The sequence below is a fragment of the Lonchura striata genome, chromosome Z (assembly GCF_046129695.1).
Source record: "Lonchura striata isolate bLonStr1 chromosome Z, bLonStr1.mat, whole genome shotgun sequence".
Lineage (NCBI taxonomy): Eukaryota > Metazoa > Chordata > Aves > Passeriformes > Estrildidae > Lonchura > Lonchura striata.
In genome coordinates, this window is record NC_134642.1 from 81022919 (window position 1) to 81036631 (window position 13713).

At 42.6% G+C, this 13713-nt stretch overlaps 1 protein-coding gene across 1 annotated transcript in view; it reads right to left on the reverse strand.

Annotated features, from left to right (window-relative positions):
• The window catches only part of LOC116184748 (coiled-coil domain-containing protein 171-like), a 40696-nt gene extending 35871 nt beyond the window's left edge, over nt 1–4825 (reverse strand). Inside the window, exons 1-2 of the mRNA XM_077790446.1 lie at nt 4610–4825; nt 3141–3220 (exon numbers count right to left, since the gene is read on the reverse strand). Coding sequence (XP_077646572.1) covers nt 3141–3220; nt 4610–4825 — 296 coding nt within the window. The remainder of the gene's footprint in view (nt 1–3140; nt 3221–4609) is intronic.
• Between the last annotated feature and the right edge of the window lie 8888 nt (nt 4826–13713).

A 13713-nucleotide genomic window follows, 5' to 3' on the forward strand; every position in this document is an offset into this window, starting at 1 on the left:
ATTACCCTGTTTTATCAGAATTTCCACTACTATTACAGTTAAATCAAAATCTACTTGGAAATTAGCAGAATCAGCCCTCAAGCACCACAAAAAATAACATGAGTCAAAACCACATTTGTATATATAAAGTGAAAAATTTATACAAAGAATATATAAATTTATATATATACACTTACACATAGATTATGTATATACATATGACTAGGTATATTTTTAAAAGTATTTATTAACCAATTAAGTAATTTTAAGTGAAATTATTATAACTTCAAACTGGAAAACTTTTAATTTATTTCAGTTCTTGAAAATCAGTGTTCACATTATTTGATATGTTCGTTTTTACATTATTTTAAGTATGTAAGACAGCAATAATTATTTTTTCTAGACAAAAGTGCAAGAGTTTATGGGAAATAAATGTGAAATACACTGATAAAAGAAACATGATTAAATTAAGCACTAAACTGGTATCCTATAACACAGAAATAGAAATACTAAAATGCTATACCTTTGTCTACATTAAGTATTTTTTACAAAAATAACACTGTACTGGCATTTAATTAATAGCTCTTTCTAATTAAAAAGTGACTACTTTACCCCTAGATTTGTGTCTAGGCACAATTAACACTTTTCATTACCAAAAATCTACCTGATGACATATGTTTTCTCACTTTTTTTTTTTTTTTGACTGGCCAGAGACACAAATGCCATCAACAAGGGGATTGGTAACTTAGATTAAATCTTGTCTTTGAAGACTACTATTAAAGAATGAAGTTTCAGTTTTTAAGCTGCAGACCATAAATATTTTATAATTGAATAAATACTAAGTGTACTCCCATTTAAAAAGAAGACAGACTTCAGCTGTCAGATCAGAACAGCTATATGTGATCAGAAATTGTTCCACAAGGTGTCGTGTTCTTAACATAGTTTATGTATTTAATCAGTGTAGGAGATAACAATCACTGAAACCTGCATGTGCTGCAAGAAAACCACAAGCTCATTATTGGTTTTCAGTACTTACTACCAGAGCCATACTCAGAGCAAGCAACATGACTCAAAGAGCAAGAGATCAGCAACAATTAAAATCACTTTTTTAAATGCAACACAGCTACTGCAATAAGAAGATTTGGAAATAAGTAGAATCTGAACAGCCAGAGCTTCTGTAAGCTGAATAAAATATTGTTTGTGAACATTGTATAATAGCTTTGAGTGGCCCTTTTTTCTCCCTTCCTGGGGAAAACACAGAAGAAATAAAGGCAGGTAATTTTATTCGGAGATGATGAATGAAGCATCAATGTCAGCTGAAAATAGATAAAAGCCAGGCAGCACCAAGGGGGAAAAATGAAACCCAAACTGAAAACTGGGGAAGACTTGGTCCAAGAAACAAGGGTTATGGAAAGAGACCATTTATTTGCTCTGTAGGCAGCAGGGAAGTCATTTGACTTCTTTAAACTTGGTGAGATTAAATATTATTTTCCTGGAAACCACACAGAATGAAAGCAAGAGAATAGCCACTTTTTGTAAAAACCTTTTTAAGGCTTTAATTAAATTACATTGACTTTTATGGCAGTCAGAATTAAAGAAATCTGTTTCTTTCAGCTCTCCTATGAAATATCCACCACCAAAAAATCATAATGGAAAGACACATTAAAACTTACGCAGAGGAGAAACTATGTAATTAATTATTCTGCTTAACTGAATCTGGGGGGGGGAGAATAAAAAAAACCAAAACTGTACCATGCACAAATTATGACACAACAAGCATTAGCAAATTAAGGATGCTATGGAAATGAAAATGTGCATTAGAGCATTAAAACAGAGAACATAATACTAAGTACTGGCAAAAAAAAAGCATTAGACACCTTTTGAAATAGCTTATGCACAGCTTCTGGAGTCACAATGCAATTGATGGAAACTTAAAAATATATATCAAAAAACCTTATTTTTTTTTCTTAGTATAGAACTAAAAAAAACAAAACCAACAAAACCAAGCAAATTAATTAAAAAACCCCCGGCCAACCAGTGCCATAACTGTTGAACTATTACTTATGTTACCCACTTCATTTTGGTTGTCTACTTATGTATTTTCAAATAATATAGAAACTAGCCTGAAGAATTTTTGTTTCTGTGATACTTCCTTTAATTGTCACAGCGTGACAGCAAATGCAGGACTTTATGAAAGCTTCCTACTACCACTTGTAGGAGATTTTTCCTTCCATCATAATATAACAGCTAGAAGTGCTACAACCATAAAGCTCTCAGAAGATTCAGTCAAAGACAAAACCACACGAAGTCCCTAGAAGGTTTCAAAGTATGCACAATTGGCAATCTAATAAAAAATTCAGGGAATGTTTTCTACATGCATTTTCATATATTAGTAGTTCATCAACCCTTGGTTTTGAGCTAAAATATGTTTTTTACCAACTACAGCTTTTAATAAGACATCATTTTTATTAAGACACCATTTTTAGCAGGACCTTAAGAATCTTCAATAAAGCATATGAGCAGGTGAAATAGCTCTTGAGCTCTACATTGCAAGAAGGTACTTTGTAGCTCAAACCCTAAACTCTCAGTGTTCACAAGTTTGTTGGTTACAGTCAGCACTGACCATTGCAGAAAAGCAGCTTTTCACTAGCTTCAATTACACAGCTGACAAAAAATGCAGAGTAATTTTGCAATTGAGAGAAATGTTCTTTCACTTACTACCTAGCAGTGTAGGTAATTTTGCTAAACTTCTGCAGCTGAGGGAGCAGACTGCAGTCTGATTTCTGACCAAAGTCTGCATGTGTGGAATTTTGCTGTTCCCATGTAACTGGCAGTTTTGTACAGACTAAAGAGAGACAAATAGTTTGTGCCAAAGATCAAACACTTATCAAGTTATAAAACACAGGTAATGGTAAGACTGGCAGCCAACCTCTACCACCTCAATTAATATGCAAAATTCTCCTGTGCCTCCTGGGCAGTGTTCCTGCATGCTGGCAGAAACTGTCTCTACTTCCTGATGACTCTATGACAGCTTGCATCTCTCCCACCATATCTGGTTCTTCCTCAGCCCTAATTGCACCATTTCAGGCTACTAGAAAATAAATGAGTCACAAAAGCAGGAATTAAACTGCTACACTTAAAAATCCAGAACTGGACCTCACCGATTAGCTTTCCTGGAAGTGATGTTGTCTGAAGGTTGTGAACTCATGGTGTCCAAATTGCAGATTTTTATGTCTATAAACTGTGGAGAATTAAGAACATAGTTAGCCATACATCGTTGTACTCAATGAGTTTCAAAGATTAGCCTTTTCTATATCATAAAACCATTCAAGGCCACTAGCAGAGACATGCTTTACTTTGTTTGTCAACCTACTAAAATACTGGGTTTTTTAACCACTCATGCTACCATGTCACATGAACAATTACCACAACTGTAATCTGACATCGGCTTCAGAAAATAGAGTTGTACTGCTAGTCCGCTAAGCCTGAATATTGTAGAGAAATAAATAAATAAATAAATAGCAGAATATCCACTGTCAGTTTTCAGAACACCCATAAAAATTGTTACATTTGCATAGATTGAGCTACAGTCTACTAAGCAGATTACAAACTTTGCTTCTCTTCAAAACAATTCTACACAATTCTAAGGGAAATAAACAAAGGTACTATGATTTTTGAAGTAGATCAAAAATCCAAGGTTGACTGCCTATTAGAACACTTGCTATGTTAAAGGCTTGTAAGTCTTTCACAAATTGCACAGAATTTTTGCATTAAGATGTAGCCCTGAGAACTAAGAAATTCGTTTTTCATAACATCATTCTTTTTATTATTGCAACTTACACCAAAATCTCATAATGCTAAAAAAAATCTGTAGTTTCATAACACTTATCAAGAGTTAAGATCAAAACAATCAAAAAATAAATCAATCAAACACAATCAAAACATAAAAATATTTTCTGTCACATCCACATCATTCTGAAGTTTTAAAACTTCTTTAAATTACTCTGAAGTTGCATAGAGGAAAAGAAAAAAAATTAATTCTGAAGAGTGTCACCTGGGAATGCTAAGGCTTTTGAATATGCACTATTCCTCTGTTAAAATACCTATCAATAGCTTACTAGCACACAAAAGGATAAATTAAAAAGCATGCAATTTCACTTAAGGGAGCAAAAAATTCCAGTGCCGCAGAGCAGCTTGTGGAAGCTCTATAAGTAAACAAAACAGCAGAGGAAGCTTTTGCTTGGGAAATTATGTTTGATGTGCCATTAAAAGCTTGTGTCAGTTTCTTCTTGCAAACTTCCGAATACATGCCGAACACTTCAGAACAGGCCACTGATTTAGATATGAGGAAGAAATTCTCCACAGTGAGGGTGGTGAGACCCTGGCACAGGGTGCCCAGAGAAGCTGTGGCTGCCCCGTCCCTGGGAGTGTCCAAGATCAGGCTGGACAGGGCTTGGAGCAGCAACCTGGGACAGTGGAAGGTGTCCCCGCCCATGGCAGGGGGTGGAACAAGATGACATTTGAAGGTGATAGAGACCGCTTAAGAATAAATCTAACCGTGATCTTAAGGGGCACTAACTTAAAACAGGCAAAGCCCGGAGCGAGTAACAAATCCTCAGTGGAAACTCACCGGGAAGTGTGCAGCGGATTTCTGGAGCTGTCCCGACGATGCTCGTCCTCCAGCATGACGAGGTGGCACCGCCGCAGGAGCTGCAGCGCTGGGAGCGGCCGGGAGCCCAGCCGGGAATTCCGCGGCTGCCAGGGATGCGCGCGGTGATGTCACAGCTCCCGAACCGAGCGCGGCGCTCCGCCGGGGCTCCGCCGCTCTCTCCGGCTTCCGAGACATCTCGACAGGCTCAAGGGCTCCCGACGGCAAAATACAACTGCAGGAAATTAAAGACCGACTGACAGCAGAGCCAGGCTGAGACGCGCGTGTCCTCAGGGCAGCGCCCAGGCTGCGGAGAGGAACAAACAGCCAGAAAGTTTTGAATGTCTGTGGACAGAATTCAAAGCATCTCTGGACCAGAGCAGCGCATCTCCCTCTATGAGGAGTTAGGGCTAGGTAAAGGTGCTTGTGAAACCTCTCAAGCCTAGAGATTTCGAGCCCCAGGTGCGAGCGTGTATGTCAAACAGCAGCTGTTCCCACCTGCAGTACCCTGGGAAAGCTCTCTCCTTCTCCAATCACTGCTGTACTTTCTGTGGCTCCATTTTTAAAGTTCCTGTTAAATTCTCTCTCTGCACACTTAGTGTGCAGATGATTTAACTCTTTGCTGGCACCAGCCACGGTATCCTGAGCTTCTTTCAGGTTTTGTCTTACAGCACACATCCATCAGGATACCTGGGATATATCATTCAAGACTGAAGGTTTTAATTGCAAGAGATAAGAACTCCACAATATTCCACACTCTCTGGGAAAAGTCTCAAAACTTAATTTCTCCTTTGTGACCTGATCTCTGTAAATGGCTTTCAGCTGTGGTTTTGTTAATTCTGTGTCATGTAGTTATTCTAAATATATTGAGCCAAATAAAATAAGGGGGGGATGGAGGGTATGCTGTGTGTTGCTTCATTTCTTCACTATTATTTCCAAGAGAATTTAGTACACAAAGTTGTGATTATAAAGCAAATAAAACAGAGAGTAAGACAACAACCTAACTCCATGGACAAATCAGGGTCACAGAAAAATGAGGTTTAAATTTGGATACGTGAAATAAAGATTGAGTTATAAAATGCAGACTTTATCACAGTTGTCTGCTCTTTCCTTTTGTGAAGAGAAGTTGTCAGGTCCAGTCCATGGCCATGCTCTCTGAGTCTTCTTTCAGAGTTTCATGTAAGACTTAGCTTTTAAATCCTTCACTGGAGTGCAATTCTAGTTTTTATGTTTTACTCCTGTAGCTGTTGCTCCTGTTCATTCCGAAGTGATCATGCCTGATGCTTCCAAAGTAATGCATTGTTTGTTTCTCCTACACTCAAACCTCTCACAGTGTGATGAATTTTTGCTGATGCATGTTTAATTGCTCTTGTGGGCTCTGGGCTTTCTCAGCTTCTTTTTTTCTATGATTTCTTACTGAAATTCCATTTGAATTCTGCAAGTTGTCGGTGCAGTATCTGGTATTCCATCTGTGCTGCATGAAGCCTTCCTGTAAATTCAAAGACTGCCTTCTGCAAGGATGCTTTGTTTTTCATACTGGACAGTCTGTCACACAGTCCTCCAGAAGAGGACTCTTTCTCCAGATCAGCAGTGCACTTGCTGTGGCCTAGTGGAACTGTCTCCATTATTACATTCAGCTTGTCCATAATTCTGAGGAGTTTCTGGCTGCACCTGTTTTTAAATGTCCACAAAGCCCTGACATTGGTTAGTTAACAACATTCTGCTGTTCGGTCATGGAACTGATTATTGCGGCATGGAAATTAACTAGGAAACCAACTGAGTGCTTCAAAGCTGTCAGTTTCTTCCTTTTCACAAACCGGCCAATTATGCCTGTATTAGGATTCTCCTACACACACTCGAAATCCAGTTCCTCCTTTTAAGCCCTTTTGTCAAGGTGAAAAGGGGACAAGGAGACTGGGCTGAAGCTTTAAGCCCTTTAGCCACCAGAACTGCAATCACAACTCCTCAGAACACACACACCAGGCCTTTGGTTCATCTTTTCCTCAGCCTTGCTTCATCTGGATTGTTTTCTTCAGCAGCAGGGAGAGCATTAATTAGGCTCCTGATTTTCTGTTCCAATAATTTGTGGATGTTGACCTGGTCCTGGACAGAGTCTCTTTGGGAAGACATAAGCACACAGCTGGCCATAGAGCGGACATAGCCCTACCACCCTCCTTTTTGCCGGCTCATATTTGTTGCATTTTCTAAATCCATTTTTAATTTGCCTGTTAATGTCCGTGAGATTGCCCCAAGTTCACAAGTAAGGAGAATTAGAAGCTTATGGAAGTTTTCTATACATGGAGAAAAATAAAAAATGCCACCATTAAGCAAAGGTACAAATAAGGAAAAGTAAGATAAAGAGCAACCGCATAGCCACTGTTGCATACAAAATATATGATATTTTGTTTCCACAGCAAGACCCAGCTACTGAGGATTTGGAAGTCAGCAGATCTGTTTGTGGCAGCTCACCATGACTCTGGAGCCCAGCAATCACATGCCTTGACTATCATGGATATCCTTCAGAAAGAAAACTTGTCAGAAAAAATAATTTTCTTCCAGAGGTCACTCTGAATTCTGCAGGAATAATGATAGTTTGTTTTGTTCTGAGCCAGTTAGCTGGTGGGAAGAGAAGTCCTCATGAAAGCGTGGTAGTTATAAATTGGACAAATTAGGACTTATTCTAGGAAGCTGAGTTTGAAATATTCAGCAGTTTACTCTCCATTCATCAGCTCCTGAGGCATGGGCACTGCGAAATGAGAGACAGGAGGAGAATTGGGACAGAGAGGTTGGAGATTTCAGGGTTGTTCAACCAAGCAGAAAATGCTAGAGAGGTTTTAGCCTTAAATCCTGCTGCTGAGAGCGATTAATAACCCTGTTATTCTCTGTTGCTCTGGGGGATGAAACCTCTGTTGCAGCCAAGGATTTTAGAGATGTTTAGCCCTGACTTCAATTTTCCTGGTGCATGTGGGGAAAGGAGATGTTTTCCTTGCTAAAAACCATGCCCTGCATGCTGTCAGAGGTGCTAGTATGAGAAAAGATGCCCATGGGTGTGATCTCATCAGCCAGATTTTCAGCTGCAAAAAAGCAGCTTAAACATCACTGACCACTGCTGAAATTCAAGATGCAGTTTTCCTAAAGTGTAGGTAAATGGTATAAATTTTTTATTAGAAAATAATTAATCTCTCTCTGACTTGGAACATCTATTTGCTGTTGGATAAAAGCATAGCTCTAAAGATCAGGAGTGTTTCTAATACAGGACCTTCTGCTTTCTTGCCTTCCTTGTCAAGGGTCCCACACAGCTGATTTTATTTTGGTTTTAACCAGATGCTCATCCCTTTCCTTAGTTTTGTAGTTATGCTCTGAGCATCTCTGGGGAATAAGAGGCTCCACTTTGTTCCCCAAAATGTTCCACCTGGTCCTGCACAGCTACAGGTGAGCCTGCTTTGGGGTGATGCCTGAACTCCTCCCTCCAAGACCATCCAGGTCCATCAGGAGCTTGGTGCACCAAAAGCTAGTCTCCAGCAGTGCCTGAATTAGGTCCCTGAGGACCAGCTCTACTGATTGCAAAGGGCTGGGATGAGGGGCCCCAAGGCCACCCACAGGGCCTGGGGCCACTGGAGAATCCCTCTGAGTAAATCTGCTTGGGACTGCCAGGACTGAGCCTTGCAGGCAGCACAGAGACTGAGAGCACCTGGAGTACAGCCCAGGAAAACTCTGCAACTGCAATCTTCCTCTGCACTAAGGACAACTTCTGCCTCTCCTCAGCCGCCAGCGGCCTGACATCAGCACTGCCGCCCTCTACACAAGCAGAAAAATAGCGGAAAACTTTCCTGAACAAACAACCCCTTCCTTGCAAAGGTGGGCAAGATGCTTCTGGTGACTCATTTGGTCTCCAGGCCTCTGAATATGCTGGGACTGTGGAGCTGCCTGTGCCACGGCTGCAGGAAGGACACTGACCTCCTGCCACAAGTACAGGAGCGGCCGAATGGCAGAATTACCCCAACTTCTTTGGCAAACTCCTGGAAACTCTGGGCCATGGCTCTGCCTGGCTCAATCCCGTTCACTGTCATTACTGACCTCCTGAGCCCACCAACAATCCCTGCCTCCCACAGCTTTCAGCAGGAAAATAGAGTGAAGCTGGCCTGATGTTCTCTGTTCACTGCTGGGCTCCACTCTCTGGTCACACTCGTGGGTTGAGTCCGCACCCAGCAGGGCCCGTGGTGGACAAGAGAGCAAACCAGAAAAGTCAGAGATGCAGATGGGAAAGAAAAACCTCAAGCTGACATTTGAAATAAGCACTCATTCAATAAGAAAATGGATTACACACCCACCGCTCCACCTTTCTGCAGGAGGGAAGAAGGGAAATGCAGAGAGCGGGGGGGCATTGTGCACACCCAGCTCATCGCCAGGCTCGGAGCTCCACCTCGTGGGTGCTGGCCACCACCAGCGGCCACTGGCCAAGGGGCCACCAAACCTACCTCTTGGGGACCTGGAGCTCAGCAAGGCTCTCAGACGCGCTTTCTGATGGCCTCTTGCTTATTACTTTTTTACTGACACCCACCTTGCATTTCTCAGCACTGGATCTCTCTTACTGTCCACGTTGGAGTCACTGAGGGACAAAGCTGCACGTCTGGCAGGGCTGTCTGTGAGTTCCTTCTGCTCTGCCATGGCTCAGGGCTGCTTTGTCTCAGCACAGTAGTGAATGGGAAGACATTTGTCATCTTTGAGCTGAGATGTTGCCCTGATCCTTCCAGAAACACAGCCCCTCAAGACGTGGGCCTGGCACACTGCTGGTCAAGGCACAGGTGAGTGCAGGGAGCCAGGCCAGGGCTTCAAGAGCCATGCAAGATGAGAAAAGAAGCAGCCTGCAGGCTCAGCTGTTAATTAAGACTATCTTGGTAAAGGTCCAGCTGGCTGCTTCTTTAGGGATAGGTTGGCAGCCAGACACATCTCTGTGGCATGGTAAAATGAGAGCTCTGCATTTGGGGAATATGTGAGATTTGATTTGTGAACTTTTCTCCCTCATCTTCTCCAAAGGCCCTTGTACCCAGGGTAGTGTTGCCAGATGCAGACAGCTGAATCTTTCCTAGGTGATTGCCATTAACTTCTGATTTAATTAGAAAAGTTTAGCTTCTGCACATTTATTGGTGCTGTAGAGAGATGGCTTTTTAATTTTTTAAAAATGCTTTTTTCTTCTGTAAATAGTTTAGCATGGATCTGTTTAAATGACTCTTAAAGAACTACAGCTATTTTATCTTGGCTGTGCTTTAAGAATAAATACTCACTGTCCAGAGTGACAGTGTCCAGAGGATTAAATTACACATTTTGTTTTCCAGGGTGGGGCTTCTTTACTTTGTCCATAATGCCCCCAAGTCAGCTCACCACTACTCTCATGTTACTGTCTTGAATATCAACTCAGCTTTTTACATCTCTTTTCATTGAGAGGTTTCCTCTACAAGAAATGTGCATTGAGCAGTCCATGATACAATGTGTTTCTCGAGGAGCTTTCCACTGACCTCTGCCCTGGTGCACACGCCTGATAGAGGCTCCATCGCAGTCTCTCATGGCTTTGTCCTGGCTCCCTCTGAAGCAAAGGCTGTAGCTGATGTGCTACAACACCATGACATTTAGGGTGGACTATTTCACAGCTGACATATGGACAGTGCACATCTTTGGAAGGTCTGAGTCAGCAGACCCGGTGCCTCTGGAAGGATGAGGGCAACATCTCAGCTCAAAGATGACAAATGTCTTCCCATTCACTACTGTGCTGAGACAAAGCACCCTGAGCCATGGCAGAGCAGAAGGAACTCACAGACAGCCCTGCCAGACGTGCAGCTTTGTCCCTCAGTGACTCCAACGTGGACAGTAAGAGAGATCCAGTGCTGAGAAATGCAAGGTGGGTGTCAGTAAAAAAGTAATAAGCAAGAGGCCATCAGAAAGCGCGTCTGAGAGCCTTGCTGAGCTCCAGGTCCCCAAGAGGTAGGTTTGGTGGCCCCTTGGCCAGTGGCCGCTGGTGGTGGCCAGCACCCACGAGGTGGAGCTCCGAGCCTGGCGATGAGCTGGGTGTGCACAATGCCCCCCCCCCGCTCTCTGCATTTCCCTTCTTCCCTCCTGCAGAAAGGTGGAGCGGTGGGTGTGTAATCCATTTTCTTATTGAATGAGTGCTTATTTCAAATGTCAGCTTGAGGTTTTTCTTTCCCATCTGCATCTCTGACTTTTCTGGTTTGCTCTCTTGTCCACCACGGGCCCTGCTGGGTGCGGACTCAACCCACGAGTGTGACCAGAGAGTGGAGCCCAGCAGTGAACAGAGAACATCAGGACAGCTTCACTCTATTTTCCTGCTGAAAGCTGTGGGAGGCAGGGATTGTTGGTGGGCTCAGGAGGTCAGTAATGACAGTGAACGGGATTGAGCCAGGCAGAGCCATGGCCCAGAGTTTCCAGGAGTTTGCCAAAGAAGTTGGGGTAATTCTGCCATTCGGCCGCTCCTGTACTTGTGGCAGGAGGTCAGTGTCCTTCCTGCAGCCTGTGGCACAGGCAGCTCCACAGTCCCAGCATATTCAGAGGCCTGGAGACCAAATGAGTCACCAGAAGCATCTTGCCCACCTTTGCAAGGAAGGGGTTGTTTGTTCAGGAAAGTTTTCCGCTATTTTTCTGCTTGTGTAGAGGGCGGCAGTGCTGATGTCAGGCCGCTGGCGGCTGAGGAGAGGCAGAAGTTGTCCTTAGTGCAGAGGAAGATTGCAGTTGCAGAGTTTCCCTGGGCTGTACTCCAGGTGCTCTCAGTCTCTGTGCTGCCTGCAAAGCTCAGTCCTGGCAGTCCCAAGCAGATTTACTCAGAGGGATTCTCCGGTGGCCCCAGGCCCTCTGGGTGGGCTTTGGGCCCCTCATCCCAGCCCTTTGGAATCCGTTTGGAGAGGTGATTTGCCTCTGGCCAGCACACTGAACCCTGGGCCCTGCTGGGTTTGGGATCAGAAGGCATCAGCTCCAGCCATCTCTACCATAAATGTCAACATTTTAGTAGCATTTGCCCACTGTCGCTGATTTCACATTCCCTAATGATGAGGAAGATTCTTATCTGTTTTGTTCTCGTTTGAGTGATACATAGCGAGTACTTGTCCTCAAAGAAAGCTAAAATTAGGGGGAAGTAAAATGCATGTCAATAAAAATGCAACATTGTCTGGGATCACAAGGCCTGTACTCCGGACTACAAGTATTTTTTCCATTCAGTACCTGCCTTTCACCTTTTGACAGGTGGCCAGATGGCTGGGTCACCTTTCCTGGAGGAATTTAAAAACTGTGGAAACATGATGATCAGGGACATAGTTTAGTGGTGGGCTTGGCAGTGCTGGTTTAACAGCTTGAGCTGAGGATCTTAGGGGGCTTTTCCAACCTCAGTGATCCATAAGGCTGTGATTATACATTGCCCAATAAAACATGGAATTATATCCTTTTTACCATTAAATGGAGGGAGTTCCACTTAGGAATGGGCAAGCAGAGGCCAAAGAAATATGTTTTCAGCTGGAGGGAGACTTGTTTGCCATAGAGAAACATGAAAGGGTGAAATAAGTCATGTCATTGACAAACCTAGGGAAGTCAAGGAGAACACTTCATGCAGCTAATGATGAGGTGGCAGTCATCCCTATTTCAAGGTTGTGCTTTAATTAGAAATGAAACTTATGGCCTAGACCAGCTAAATAAAAAGGTGCAGTGCTTTTCCTGCAAGAGAGCAGTGACTTCCAAAGGTCCCAAGGCAATACGAAAATTACAAAACAGCTTTTCAGCTCTTCACAGTAATGTTGTTTTTTTTCCTCCATTTAACTGATGGCAAAATCAAGACTCCTCTTTTAACTTGTATACTGCAATTGCTGCATGAATAGATAAGATGATTTGGTAAGTAGAAAGAGCAAGAGGTTTTCATGTTAATAATACATTATTATTGACAATTTGAAGATTTTATCAAGTAATGTAATCAACCTTTACTTGCTTGATAAATTCATAGCCCAGAGTGTTCATTTTATCAAAATTACCTTCACAGTTAAGGGTGTAATTTTCTGCTGGTAAAATGAAGGATGTTCTTAGTAATTCATAATTGTCCAATTATTTGGTATAATTTTTTTATGTTTTAACATGTTCCATGAGTTTTAAGGCAGCTTGAGCGCATGGCCTGCCAGCATGTTGAATACAAAGTCACCTGTCAGTGTTTTTGTTATACACAATCTTCTTGCTAACTAGGAAATTAAGACCTGAGGGTGTTTTTTATTGCTGACTGTGAAAAACACATCACATTTTCTCACACCAGAACACAAAACAAACATTACCCAATTCCCCTTCCACTTCAAAAACAATGTTACTTATTACTGCCTACCAGGGGACAAAATGATGCCCAGTTAAAAAAGTTCTTTGTCACTCAGTGGGGACAGCTGTCACCAAAAATATGATGATTCTGGGTGCAGTGTTACATCTGGTACCACCGATGCACTTCATGCATGTCTATCCGGAAATAAAGACTCTCCTGATAAAAATTGCAACTGCTGGGAGGGCTGGTGCTTCCCAAGGGCAGGAGGAAGAATTTGCTGAAAGCATGGGCACTCCCATCAGATGAGCTGCTGGCAAATTCAGCAGCAGCAGGATGAGAAAAGGACTGGCTTGCAACAGCCAGCTGCAATGCACAAGGCGACAAGTAACACCAGCAGCACCAGGAAAACCTTCAACCAAACCTGAGGTGTGACCTGCAAAGAGGAAACCTTTTTAAATTTACCTCTATTTACCAGCTTCGTATGCTTAGCAGCCACTTTCCAGCCTGTCTTTCTCCATTTCCACCCAGCTTTTCTTACATTGTTGCCTAAAACAGCAAGGAACATATCTAAGTGTTTGCAGATGAACAAGATGAAAACCAAACAGCTGTCCGAATATTACTCCTGTAGTAGGTTATGCTAAAGAATATAATTGAAAACTGATACTTGTAGCAGATGAACTTTGTCACTTTGAAAACACTGAGTCTTAGCAGAGAAGTGAAACACAGATTACACACAGCATTTTGTACCACCAGGAATTCAGAAGGCCAAAACCCCCTGAGCAGTGAGCAACAA